The following is a 15403-nucleotide window of genomic DNA, read 5'->3' as shown; positions in this document are numbered from 1 at the left end:
AAAATCCGACACCATCAGTACAGGCAATAATATTCGTTTATTTCTCGATAAATATTTCTAAAATAGATATTTTAACATTTAGACAAAAATATGTTCCAAAGCCGAGTTTCAAAAATCGAAACTGTTAGCAGAAGTATATTAGTATCACTAACAAGTAAACTCAAACAGTTTAAACGCATTTTTATCGAAACAAATTTTTCAATATGATTGATATGTTCTAATGAATCTACTAATTAGAATTTTAATATGGATCTTTTTTATGCCCTTTTATGTCCGTCTACCAAAGTTAAATCTAAATTTTGTATTTTACTGGTATGTAAAATACTGTATTGTAAAAAAAAAATAAGAATATTTTAATTTCTTTTTTATTTGTCTAGAAAGGTTGGAATCGTGGCAACCCTGTCACGCCCATTTTTACCTTTACTTTACTAGCCTATAACTTATAATTCTTAATTTTTTCGTGTCGTGTTTAGACGTTAATAGATAATTGATAAAAACATAAAGGGTAAAGTTTTTTTTAATGCTTTTTGATAAAAACGTACAGCTCGAAAAAACGTACCAAATTCTCGTCTCTAGAATACCTTTCTATTCGATACTTATTGTTATTTTAATTATTTTTAGATTTGTCGATGCATTTCGTTTCTGTACGTCCCTATTTGCACTCGCATCATGTCATGTCTGCTTTTTATGTGTGTGTGTGTGTGCGCGCGTGTGTTTAAACGTCAAAATTCTTGGAAATCGCTACGGGAATTTGTTACGGAGCGGACGTTCGCTCGATACAGGTAAACGGTTTGATACCCCGGCGATAGGATAAAACAACAAGTGGCTGTCTGGTTAAACGACGACGCACTTGAAATTATTAGATGTAAAAAAAAAAAAAAATTTTTTTATTTGTTTTATGATTTTTATTTGATCGTTCGGATTTATCTTCAAGGACTATGTTATTAAATTTGTTAATAATTTATTAATTAGTGTGTCAATTAGTGTTTTCTACATCGTGGGAATATTTCAATGGCGTGAGTACACTTTTATCGTAATAATATTGTGTAGGGAAACTGAATTTTGTTGTGTTATGATGAGCTTTATTTTGTATGTGCATATTTAATTTATTTCTATGAATGTATTATTGTTTAAACGCAATTTTTCCTTAATCGTTTCTGATGTATGTTACAACAAAATTATGTTTTTGTCTGTCATAATCACGTAATTATTGTTATATTAGTGATTTTTTTAAATAAATAAACATGTAATAGTAACTGTGGCTGTTTTATTTTTGAGTTTGTAGTCAAGTTAGGCGGCTCATCATGACAAATATACTAGAAATTAATCACAGTAGATTATAGGGTTTAAGTGGAGGTCGACATGGGACTCTACCATGAAATGAAATTTCTTAATTTTCAGACTCAATTTCTTGTTTTGTTTATACATAAATAGGCCAAATAAATAGAGATTAACATGTCGTTCGTCATAAACTCTACCATAATAGTCCAAAGGATGGATATTTTAACATTTTAAATATTTTTAAAAGGTATTATTATGTAATTTTAACATCGAATTTGTGTTTCATTCGGCCCCGAAATTTCGGCGAATATTTCGCCTTGTAGGTCCCGTTATAGATTTTTTTTTTATACAACTTAGAATGGCAAACAAGCTGACGGTCCACCTGATGGAAAGTGGTAACCATCGCCTATACACATGAGCAGTACCATGGACATAACAGAGTATACTGTTTCGCCCATGATACCCCCCATGCATTGCCATTCTCAGGTGTTATTCCTCTGTACCCAGTAAATTCAATGCCATATCCCACCCTTCAAACCGAAACACAGCCATGCAAACACAACTGCTTTATGATTGAAACATGAATGGGACAGAGGTACCCAAGCAATCTACTTTTGTATATAGTCTCCCTCTGATATGCGCCGCCCCTTCCTTTCCTGTGAGTGTTGTAAGAGGCAACTGAGGGAAGTTAATGGAAGAGGGATAGGTAGCAGCGTTCTTGTTAGAAATTACTAAAGCCCTAACTGTGCTTGCCAACTTTCCTGCCAAGTGTGGCTACTACTGGCAAAACCTTCCCAAGGGGGAGGCTTTTGTCTAGCAGTGGACAGTTAAAGGCTGATATTGTCATAGTCGTAGAATACTGACAGATTTGACAAACATTACATATATAGATCTGTCTGTATTCTACGACTATGACGCTATGGTGATGATGATGATGATTAATATAATTAATAACTAAATTATAATATAGTTATCCACCCCGGCTTTGCACAGGTTGATAAATACATAAATTAGTATTTTTATATCAGCTTTTATAGACAATTGTTTGTTTTTTTTATTTGATGGGTGAAAATGGTATGGTAATCCCGCCAATGCTGACTGGATACGCTGGCGGAGCACCAGTGAAGGGTAATAGATGAGAATGAAAACAGGCCAGTTAGCATATTATAATAAGGCATATTGCTAGCAATGGGGCTGTCAAACTCCATTGCTAACAATCCCTTTCCCCCCCCCCGCCATAGTATTCATAGCACAGGCAGTGTTACCATTCTATTTTCACCTATTAAAAAAAAACTGTCATATCTGGCTTCTTGTCTATAGGCGGGCTCATATTATTAATTATTAATATATATCCACATTGATAAAGTTTATTTCTCAAAATTACACATAAATTCTATATATGTAATTTTATTTCTTGGAATTTCTATGTATCTCCAGATAAGCATGGCATTACTACACCTTATCTATTCAACTGATAATGTTATTTTACAACAATCTTTCAAATTTTTTTTTTTCTTATCCGCCATATTTAATTGCAGACGCTATGTAATACTCAGAATAAGGAATTACGTAGAAGGAGTAATAAAATTGTCAATTCATAGCAGGTTAGTGTGTAGAAAATGTTATACGGCCGTATAACCCTACCAAATTCAGATGCAACCTGCTTGCATACTTTCTACATAAACTGTGTCGAATATATAATCTAGTAATGTAAAATTTGTCATTGACAAATAATTGACATATGAAACATTTTCTATGATGGTGTATCTTTCGTCCTCTTTTTACTAATTATATTTGCATAAGAAGAAAAGAGGCAACCGTATGATTTACAGTTTTAATTTTATCATTCCTTCTATGTAATTCCTTGTTATTAGATGTAATATGGACTGTTTTAGCAAAAAATTTCTACATTATGGAGTCTAGAATGTCAATTTTGAATTTTTTTTTTTTACAACACGGGGCAAACGAGCATGCGGCTCACCTGATGGTAAGTGACTACCGCCGCCCATGATCACCCACAACACCTACGGCATTGCAGGTGTGCTGCCGGCCTTTTAAAAAGGAATATGCTCTATATGGAACGTCTTTTTTTTATTTTGAAGGGATGGGACATGTCAGTGAGATTACAAGTGTATGGCAGACGTAACACCGTAGTCCTCAGGATTTTTTATTTTTTTTTTTATTTTAAAATGATATAAATTACAGATATAAATTTTAATTTATATATAAGACTTGCATCTTGCATTTATACTAATTACAGATGCACACAAAATCTAAATGGTTGTGTTGTCCCAGCATAGAATGGACCATCCCTTCCTGTCCTGTGGGTGTCGTAAGTGATGGCGAGGGATGGGCATCAGCGTCCCTCTTAAACATCTCTAAAACCTAACTGCGGTTGTTAATAATTGCCAAGCGTGGCAACTGACAACCAACAAATATTAGATTTATTTTTTTAATGTAACAATGGCATAAGACAATGGCGGTAAGGTCTTTGATTGGCTTACAGTATAGTACCTCTTTTTAGTGCGGGTAAGACACTAATTCTTTTCGCCGGCGCGTCGCTTCAGTGCTTAGTTCAAGTGTAGCATTAGAGCGGTGCGCACGTGTTCCGCGTCACTCTATTATCATTCTATACTATACGAAGCTTTGGAGCGCACGTATACGCATTGAAGAAAGTTTACCTTGCTGTAAATATTTTATTTGTCATTTTATATTGTTAATTTGAATAAAAATCTGATATCACCAGATTGGTGATTGTAAATTAATTGACAAAGCTATTAGTGATTGATTAGGGCTACACTAATTGATCAGTGGAGTCTTATTGGTTGAATTAAAATCTAGTAACAATTACGTCATTTATAAATATAAAAGGTATGTATAATTGTATATTTGTTTATGTATTAATAGTTGTAGTACTTCATCTGCCTGCTAACGAAATGCTTTCTTACTGTACTGGGTTGACTGGAAGAGATCTATATCTATATATATATATATATATATATATATATATATATATATATATATATATATATATATATATATATATATATATATATATATATATATATATATATATATATATAGATAAATTCTTTAACTCACTGTCGAATTCATCGTCATCTTCCTACCCTTATCCCAATTAATATTTGTGGTAGGCGTAATATGTTTTTCTCTCCCATTCTCATATTCTCCGCGCTCACTCCCATTCTGGTCGTATCGTCTTCCAGACAATCCATCCATGTATCCAATTATCCGCATGTGCAGAAAATATAACAATGTATGCAAGGAGCTTGATATTTTCCAACAATTCTTGCAACGTTACATTAAGGCTGCCAATTTGTTACCTTAAATTTATAGCCGTCATTTTTTTTTAATGCTTCTAATAAAGAATGTTATGCAGAGCAGTTATTGGAGTACAAATTGAATGCTGTTTTATGTAATATTTATTTTATAAATTTATTATTTTGTAATCTGTTGCCTTGCTATAAATAAATAAATAAATATGTTTTTAGGTCTTTCTCTGCCCATCACTAAATCCACTATCTAATTATTGTAAATAATATCAAATTATTATTTATTTCATCATCATCATCGACTTTTAATTGTTCACTGCTGAACATAAGCCTCCTTTTTGAGGGTTTTGCCAGTAGTCGCTAAGATTGGCATGCAGGTTGGCAATCGCAGTTAGGCTTTTTAGAGTAAAGATGTTTTAAGAGGGACGCTGCTGCCCATCCCTCGCCCTCTCTTAGTCGCCTCTACGCCCACGAGTTAGGAAGGGGTGGCCTATTCTATGCCGGGACCACTTTGCCAGCCATATTGCCAGCAATGGGGCCCTTAGTCTTCATTATTAACAATCCCTTCTCCTCCAGTAGAAGGTGACTAAAGAAGTCGTCTAAGTATGTTTAGATCATGCTCCTGCCACCAAGTAGACGTGCTTGGAAAGAGTAGGGCATAGTGAGCTTGTGTAGGATGAAGAGCCCACCACCATCCCCCACCCCTTATTAAGATATCGAATCGGTATCCATATTATCAATGCCTAAATTGGTAACAAATGCACGTCAATTAATAGTAGATTAGCAATGGAAATTAACAGCCCCAAATCATAGTCGTCTTATCAGTCATTAAATGTCTACTGCTGAACAGAGGCTTTCCCCTATTGAGGGGTGGGGGGGTAGTTTTTTAACGGTATACGCTGGCAGAGCACCAGTGAAGGGTGATAGATGAGAATGAAAACAGGCCAGTTAGCCCATCATGATGAATTCAACAGGAATTAACCATGATAGTTTCCAGGGGGAACCGCGTGGAGGTCGACCTGGTTGGGTATATTGCTAGCAATGGGATTCTCAGTACCCATTACCAACAATCTCTTCCAGCAAGCAAAACCGCAGCCTATAGACATGAGCAGTACTATGGCCAAATAATACTGGGACTCTTTATGCGTTCTCTAATGCCATTTTTGAGGACTGCGTTGTTGCACCTTCATACCCGGCAATTTCACTCCTAACTTTTGTTTTAAACCGACTTCAAAAAATGTCTTTATTTATTTATAGGATCACCCACATAAGATACAGCGAAACATTTCAATACAATACACTGGTAGATTAGATCTAACTGTTCTTACATTTATAGGCGACCACAGCATGCCTTGTGTTTGATAAACATTAAAATAGAATTAAATTATTAAATGTCATTATATGAGTAAAGATATTAACAATATGAATAATAATATAATATAAATAATGGGAATTGTAATTAAATTATTATAAATTATAAATAAATATAATGCAATGGCGAGGTACATCAACATTTTAATTTAGCCATGAATACAGAGTGAATATCGTTGTGAATATCAAGTTCAGTTCAGTTCTGGCCTATATTTTTCAATCAACGCATTTCCATTGCTATTCAGCGTGGAAATGCAGCAAGTCTCCTACGTACCCTACCAGCTGGCAGTGATCTCACAGAAATTTTTTATCGTTTATTCGGTTGATATTTCTTTGTGTTTGTTACCAGTTAATAAAATTTGTTTTTTTTTTGTTTCAGACAAACATAAGGATTGCAAGACCTCAGTTAATACAATTTGGTGAGTGTGTATGTGTGTGTGTTCAACTGTGGATGTAGTAATGTACAAAAGAACTTTATCTTGTAGAAGTACCAGGTAATCGAAAAAATAATATATTAAAATATAAAAATGTAATATTGTATGTACATTTGGTGGACTTACCAGAGGGAGACTTTGTACAAAATTCGTTTGCTTGACTACCTCTGTCCCATTCGTGTTTCTACCGTGAAGCAGTTGTGTTTGCATGGCCGTGTTTCGGTTTGAAGGGTGGGATATGGCAGTGAATTTACAGGGTACATAGGAATAACAGTTGAGTCCTCAGGAATGGCAACGCATGGGGCGGTATCATGGGCGAAAGAGTAAACTCTGTTATGCCCATGGTATTGCTCATGTCTATAGGCGACGGTTACCATTTTCCATCAGATGGGCCGTCAGCTTGTTTGACTACTTGTTTGTTTGTGTATACTGAATCGCCCATGATACCGCCCCATGTGTTGTAATTCCTGAGGACTCAGGTGTTATTCCTCTGTACCCTGTAAATTTACGCCATATCCCACCCTTCAAACCGAAACACAGCCATGCAAACACAACTGCTTCACGGTAGAAACACGAATGAGACAGAGGTAGTCAAGCAAACGACTTTTGTACAAAGTCTCCCTCTGGTGACGTTTTTTTTTTCTATAAAATAACTGGTTTTGCCACAATTGTTATTTGTTTTCGTCTTGTGAAACATGATAGTTGAGTATTTGTTAATTTCAGAAGCAAGATGTCGCTCTGGGCCAGGGCTCAACAGCTCCCGCCGGAGTGCTTGCAAGAGGTAATAATTATACATACATACATACATGTCTGTCACGCCTGTCTCCCATTAGGTTAGGCAGAAACAATGGAACGCCAAATGCTTCGATTCAAACGATCATCAATCTTTTCATACACGCTCGCCGGTTACGGGTACTTTTAATTTGGCCCTTTTTCAGCACGTCGCCTAGTAATAGGTAATAATTATATAGGTAAAAATTTCGTAAACACTCTGTCATGGACATAACAGAGTATACCATTTAAGTATAATTAATTTGAAGTAAAAATTACAAGACACTTGCATCTAGTTCAGATTTTTTTATTAGGATGCAACAATATTTATTTATTTATTTAACTCTTTATTGTCACCAAAAACATAAAAATAAACAATGACATAAAAACAATTCAAGTGAAATACACTAGCATGGAGTACAGATTAAAATATACACATAAAGGTACAAAAGGCGGTCTTATCGCTAGGGCGATCTCTTACAGGCAACCTTTGGTTAAAGGAGAACAGATAGAAGTGGGCAGGTGGCGCGAGAGGGAATTAATATTTTTTATGTATATGTATATACTAGCTGACCCCGTAAACGTTGTTTTACCACTTATTGCGAAATATAAAAATCGCGATCAAAAGACAGGGGTTGATCGTAAAACGGTGAAAATTTGAGGTTGTATGTATTTTTCAATGCTAAATCATAATAAAATAAAAATGAAAAAATTTGTTAATGAAATAAAAAATAAATATTTTTGGGGAGGGTCACCCTTATCATTGAGGGGTATGAAAAATAGATGTTGGCCGATTCTCAGACCTACCCAATATGCACACAAAATTTCATAAAAATCGGTAAAGCCGTTTCGGAGGTGTTTGGTAACAAACACCGTGACACGAGAATTTTATATATAATATATATATAAAAGAATGATGGAGGACTATATATATATATATATATATATATATATATATATATATATATATATATATATATATATATTCTTCTCTCAATATATACTCTTTCCTTTTTTTTTTAATGTCTGTTGTTATTTGTTTGCTGTAAGTAATGTAAATGAATTATATATCTATTTATCTATTTTTTCATATTATTCCAGGTACGCTCCATTTACAGAGACACTTTCCCCATCGAAGTTCGCCACTGTTTGGCGTTATGGATTGAGAACAGAGTGTGGTGAGTATACGATTATATTTCATTTTATTTATTTACTAGCGGCCCGTCCCGGCTCCGCACAGGTGTACACTTTTGCGGAATGGGGACGTTAATCACCATTGCTAGTAATATACCCTGTCAGGTCTACTTCCACGTGGTCCCCGCTGGAAACCATCGTGCTGAATTTCTGGTGTTTTCATTACGATGTGCTAACTGACCTTTTTCATCGTCACCTATCATCTCTCACTGGTGCCATGCATCTTCCTCCAGCCAGCTCTATCCCAGGCCATATCCTTTATCTCTCTATACGACATGACACCTAGTATTTCCTTTATCTGTCCCATGTAGTTAATCCTCGGTCTTCCTCTTCTTCTTTTGCCCTCTATCATTGTCATATATATATATATATAAAAAGAAAAACTGTTTCTATCCCGTTCAGGAATGTGGAGTCGGAGGAGCAGCAGCAGTTCTTCGTGGACGAGCTGGTGCACGAGATCAGCACGCACGCCGACATGCTGCACACCCCAGATATGTTCGTCACCAAGATGAAGCTTCTGGAGGCGGCCAAGAACATACAGATGCAGTACGGGTGAGTGAAATGCGTACCCCATACAGCCCATACACTTCATACAAAAATGCCAAATAGAAAAACAAGTGACGCAGTTCGCCTGTGGACCTCAAACGCTTACAAGCTTCGAAACCTCTGTTAAATCCTACCAGAGGGAGACTTTGTACAAAAGTCGATTGCTTGGTTACCTCTGTCCCATTCGTGTTTCAACCGGGAAGCAGTTGTGTTTGCATGGCTGTGTTTCGGTTTGAAGGGTGGGATATGGCGTGAATTTACTGGGTACGGAGGAATAACACCTGAGTCCCCAGGAATGGCAACGCATGGGGGGTATCATGGGCGAAATAGTATACTCTGTTATGTCCATGGTACTGCTCTTGTAAATACCATGTAGTCTTAAGAGAAAACCTCGGCAGGGAGTTTCAGGGAGGAGCAGAGAAAATTTCTTTGAAACCGCAACATACGTGATCATTTAGGTTCAAACGTGTAAGGATGAATTCCCTGTAGATGGCGTACAGTGCGATGATAAAATATGACTGTGGGCATCGTTATAATGGTATTTATGTAGGGATTTGTAACACTAATAGGAATAACTATGTTCGTCTGCAGCCACGCGCCTCAAGAGTTATTCAACTATATGCGACAATGCCTCACTCGGGAGCTGGCGCTAATACAGAAGGCGATGGGAACGCAGTACGTGTCGCCGCCGCAAACGGAGAGGAAATACAGCGAAGTAAGTGGATGATACCTACCTTTACATTGGACATACAACACACAGCGCCATCTAGTTGCGCACATGCTTAGTTGCCTAAATGATAAAATTGTACAAGAACCGGACTGTAAATGGCAATAAATATGAATTAACTTAATTAGCCACTCACTGACTATTACGGTACAGGCCTGCGAGCCTAGTGTAGTAATCACTGTATAATAAACTGTGTACCCCATTTTTAGCTACAATAAAGTTATTATTATTATTACCTTTTATATTGATTATTGGGAACGGGCGAGAGGGAAGAAAAGAGACCATTTTGTAATATATAAAAAAAAATACAAAAGAGAAGAGAGGGAGGACCCTCCCACATCGCCACCCTCAGGAAAGAAGAAGAGAATGACACGCCGATATACACATACCACCAGTGCTCGGCTTAAAACCAATTGACCCGGAGGTGGTAGCGTTCGGAGTTGAAGCTGGGTCAATGGGGTATGCCCCGAGACCCCTACCTCGCCTGCCTTACCATTCTATTTTCACCCATCAAAAAAAAATAGTAAGCTACGATAGTCGTGTGGTACCTCATATACTAAATCGCATAGAATGTGCCACCGTTTCCTTTCTTGTGGTTGGCTAAGGGAGGGCGAGGGATGGGCAGCAGCGTCCCTCTTAAAACACCTCTAAAGCCTGACTGCGGTTGCCAGTCCGCCTGTCAAGCGTGGCAACTACTGGCAAAACCCCCCAAGGGGGAGGCTTATGTTCAGCAGTGGACAGTTAAAGGCTGGTATGATGATGACGATGAATAATTTATTTATCTCTTATTATCTATTTATTTTAAACCACCAACAAATGCATTCCCAAAGAGGGTTGACGTCAGGCAGGTGGCCGGTCGTAAAACTAAAAACCAAATCTTTTTGTAATATGGATAAAATCATATTACGCCGACCACAAATGATTGGAATAAGGGTAGGAAGATGATGATGATATATTTATTTTATTACAAAATAAATGATTTAATAGGTAGCTTTAATGTGAATGTCCGTGCACAGCTGCTGACTGGGCTGCGGACTGTGCAGCAGAAGGTGAGCCTGGTCGGCAAGGAGATCAACAACTGGAACGCCAACATGGAGTCGTTCTCGCTCGAGTACCACGAGTGTGTCAAGAAGAAGGGTGAGCAGCTACTTGAGAACGGCAATAACACATTATGCTCCATAAAAACTGACTTTTTTTTATACAACTTAGAATGGCAAACAAGCTGACGGTCCACCTGATGGAATGTGGTAACCGTCGCCTATAGACATGAGCGGTACCATGGACATAATAGAGTATACTGTTTCGCCCATGATACCCCCCATGCGTTGCAATTCCTGAGGACTCGGATGTTATTCCTCTGTACCCTGTAAATTCACTGCCATGATATGTCCATGGTACAGTTCATGTGTATAGGCGATGGTTACCACTTTCAATCATGTGGGCCATTGCATAAAATAACATATTTAAAATTTTATCTATCTTAAAAAATCAATTTTAAAAATTCTTTCACTTGTATAAATATATACATTAAGAGCGCATAAAATAGGCTGTAATCTATTTGAAAAAAGATTATATTATAAATAGGAATGATTTGATTTTTGTATGTTCGTTTGTTTGTAATAGATTAACTTAGAAACTAGTAAACCAATTTAAAAAAATCTATCACCTATACAAAGCTACATTACCAATGAAAACCATGGGTTATGTATTATTTAAAAAAAATCCTGCAAAGCCGGTGTGAGGCGCTAGTCCATATTAATATTATAAAGAAGAAGGAAGGTTTGTTTGTTCATCCAGAACTCAAAAACTACTCAATCGATTTTAAGAATTCTTTCACCTATACAAAGCTATATTATCAGCCAGTAACACAGGTTATATATTTCTATCTACCCATGTAAAGCCCGGGCGAGTCATTAGTGTACCACAACCATGCAGTCACAGCGGTTGCTGTATTGAAAACGGTCAGGATTCATCACCATCGTCAGCGTCGCCAAACGGTTTAGTGTAACCATCGCAATGTACAGGTCACATGAGCTACCTCCAACAATCGCCGATGACGACCGAGAGACGAGATTTCGAGGCGTGCCTGCGACTCCAGATCGAGGAGATGGAGAGGAAACTCAACATTATGGTGAGGACGTCATATTTGTCTCTATACTCACATTCATGCCTCTATCTTTACGTACACGCCTATATCTTTGCATATGCGCCTCTATACTCACACACACGTCTCTATACCCACATACACGCTTCTATTCTTATATACACGCCTCTATACTCGCATGCACGTCTCTATATTCGCATACACGCCTCTATACTCTCATGCACGTCTCTATACTCACATAAACGCCTCTATTCTTACATGCACGCCTCTATACTCGTACACACGCCTCTATACTCATTCACACACCTCTATACTTACATGCACGCCTTTATCCGTACATACACGCCTCTATCCGTACATATACGCCTCTATCCTTATGTTGACAACTTTAATACCCATTCTTCTTAGGGCCCCATCCCCACAATCATGGCGATCTTTACGTTCAGTGTCCTCCTGAAAAGGGACTTAACTCTCATTTCGATCCACCCATTACAGCCACCCATTACATTGTGAAGGCTGTATCACTTTGTCAAGCCCACGAGAGCTCATTACGAGTGTATGGGCGAAAAACTAAAAGTCCAAGGGGTCGGCAGAGAGGGCGGTTAACAATGACTTTCCTAGACCGGTATGCCGTTCGCAACAACTTAAATTAATCGTACCTCTTTGATGTGCTGGTTCACCTGTCTCCTGGGTTTGCTGTCTTTCTCCACGGCGCAGCTAAGGATCCTCACAGGCACCGGAGCACGCACAAATGTTGTATTTGAATAGGGTGGCGTGATGTCGGGTACTTCACATGTCCATGACACACATATCAGTTATTCCATTAATAGAAACTTAGTCTTATTATGAAACTATGAACTTCACTTATATGTCCTTTATTATAAAATAAATACACAAAACAGAGCATATTGCTGCTAACAACCCATTATCACTTTTTCGCGCCAACGCCATATTACTTTTTTTTTTTTTATCAATCTGAACATAGTTGCGCTCAGGTGCGATGCGACAGCACTCTCTTGTGTGGTAAAACGACCTTTTAGCCGTGCGATGCGACCGGTATCGGATTATCACCATGAAACTAGCCCAAACAACGAGTTTTGTTAATACGCGTCGAATCTGTCATCGTTTGCTTATAGTCCCCTCCCCTCTTCTTCACATCGGTTAATGATGTCTCCTGTCCCCCAGATTGCGCAGATCAACCACGCTCAACTGGAATTGGTGGATCACCTTAAGGAGAATATCAGTATACTCGGAGAGCTGCAGAGTCAAGTGCTGGATGGAGAGCTTATAAAGTGAGTATGATCACTCTGTCCCATTCGTGTTTCTACCGTGAAGCAATTGTGTTTGCATGGCTGTGTTTCGGTTTGAGAGGGTGCGATATGACAGTGAATTTACAGGGTACAGAGGAATAACATCTGAGTCCTCAGGAATGGCAACGCATGTGGAGTATCATGGGCGAAACAGTATATTCTGTTGTCCATGGTACTGCTCATGTCTATAGGCGACGGTTATTACTTTCCATCAGGTGCGCCGTCAGTTTGTTCGCCATTCTAAGTTGTATAAAAAAAATGTCTGGAAGTGTGATCACTGTGATGAGATCTAACAAGCGTTAATGATCAGTTTAGAGTATTAAAAACTAAAGTTAGCGATAAATTTTACAATAAAAATATTCGACTTATATAGTTAATGTTTAACTTACACAATTAAGCATAGACACTTTATGGGTAACTTTAAAATTAATTTTAAACTTGTTTTATTAATGATAGACTTACGCGATTATGTTAATCTTACACGGTTAACAGTAATTTAACAATTTCAAACTTAGAAAATATTACACTTATTCAACAAATGAAAATTTTAAATAGTTAATTAAAATATTATAACAAATACAATTATTAAACTTAATACATAATAAATTTACTCAAGACATGTCAAATTTACTCATTACATGTTAGATTTGCTCAGTACATGTTAAATTTACTCAAGACATGTCAAACTAACTTATTACATGTTAGACTTGCTCAGTACATGTTAAACTCACTCAGTACATGTTAAACATACTCGGTACATGTTAAACATACTCGGTACATGTTAAACTTACTCAGGACATGTTAAACTTACTCAGTACATGTTAAACTTGCTCACGAAAATTTTTACTCACACAGATGGAAACGCGAACAGCAACTGAGCGGCAACGGCGTTCAAATGCAGACCAACCTGAACGTGATCCAGGAGTGGTGCGAGCTGCTGGCCGACCTCATCTGGACCAGCCGGCAGCAGGTCAACAACGTGTCGAGGATCAGCAGCAAGGCTCTGGCGGACGCCCGCCAACCGGAGCTGGTCAGCATGTTGGACGAGATGAGTAAACAGGTGAGGTGTTATAAGAGAAGTTTTTTTTTCATTGGATGATAATGGAATGGTTACTCCCGCCTGCACTAACAGTATACGCTGGAGGGGCACCAGTGAGGGATGATAGGTGAGAATGAAAAGGCAGGTCAGTTAGGCTTATAGCAGTGAAGTTACTGGACAACATACAATATCAACTTTTTTTTTTTATACAACTTAAAATGGCAAACAAGCTGACGGCCCACCTGATGGAAAGTGGTAACCGTCGCCTATAGACATGAGCTGTACCATGGGCATAATAGAGTATACTGTTTCGCCCATGCGTTGCCATTCCTGAGGACTCAGGTGTTATTCCTCTGTACCCTGTAAATTCACGCCATATCCCACCCTTCAAACCGAAACGCAGCCATGCAAACACAACTGCTTCATGGTTGAAACACAAATGGGACAGACTGTTACTTGTCCATTGTTGGACATAAGCCTTCTCCATAAGGGGAGTTTTGCCATTAGTTGCCACGCTTGGCAGGCGGGTTGACAACCGCAGTTCGACTTTTAGAGATATTTTAAAAGGGGCGCTGCTGCCCATCCCTCGACTTCCCTTAGTCTCCTCTTACGGCACCACGGTGGTCCATTCTATGTCGGGGCAGACATTTTTATTATATGAATACAATTAATATTCCGTCTTCGTCCCGCCAGGTGACCAGCCTGCTGTCCACGCTGGTGACCTCCACGTTCGTGATAGAGAAGCAGCCGCCGCAAGTGATGAAGACAAACACAAGGTGAGTCGCCGTTTGTGTCGGAGACTAATACTGTCAGATTGGGTGGAAAGGGATTGTCAGTAATGGAGACTGAGAATCACATTGCTAGCAATATACCCAACCAGGTCGACCTCATCGCGGTTCCCCCTGGAAACTATCATGGTTAATTAATGATGAATTCGTCATGGTGGGCTAACTGGCCTGTTTTCATTGTCATCTATCACCCTTCACTGGTGCTCCGCCAGCGTATCCCGTTAGCGCAGGCGGGGTTACCATACCAATTTCACCCATCAAAAAGAAACTGTCGGATTACAATCGATAGATAGAAAGATATAGTAAATTAACAAACGAGTTTATACAATCAAATTATTTACACTTTTTTTTAAATATAAAACAAATATGTATATAAAACAATATATATATATATATATATATATATATATATATATATATATATATATACATTTTTTTTTGCACTCTAATTTTATACCTCTTATTTATTTTTTTTTGGTTATTTATATTATGAGTAAGGATTAATAGGATTTGAAAATTAATCGTAAGACTCTGAACTATGTTGG

The 15403-nt window shown here is 37.8% G+C and overlaps 1 protein-coding gene across 4 annotated transcripts in view; it reads left to right on the top strand.

The window, feature by feature from the left end:
- LOC113513772 (signal transducer and activator of transcription 5B) overlaps positions 1–15403 on the top strand; it is a 50165-nt gene that overhangs the window by 1301 nt on the left and 33461 nt on the right. For 2 of the 4 annotated variants that reach the window (XM_052892083.1, XM_052892086.1), the window contains exons 2-11: positions 6325–6364; positions 7103–7160; positions 8252–8328; positions 8747–8896; positions 9482–9605; positions 10634–10754; positions 11642–11748; positions 12907–13013; positions 13887–14091; positions 14764–14846. In XM_052892083.1, the coding sequence (XP_052748043.1) occupies positions 7110–7160; positions 8252–8328; positions 8747–8896; positions 9482–9605; positions 10634–10754; positions 11642–11748; positions 12907–13013; positions 13887–14091; positions 14764–14846 (1025 nt within the window). In that variant the 5' untranslated portion in view covers positions 6325–6364; positions 7103–7109. The other 2 variants (XM_052892085.1, XM_052892084.1) reach the window with 2 other exon arrangements.

The sequence above is a fragment of the Galleria mellonella genome, unplaced genomic scaffold, assembly GCF_026898425.1.
Source record: "Galleria mellonella isolate WM207_F2 unplaced genomic scaffold, CSIRO_AGI_GalMel_v1 utg150, whole genome shotgun sequence".
Lineage (NCBI taxonomy): Eukaryota > Metazoa > Arthropoda > Insecta > Lepidoptera > Pyralidae > Galleria > Galleria mellonella.
Note: the sequence above shows the minus strand (reverse complement) of the source record. Positions and strands in the feature narration are given on the sequence as shown.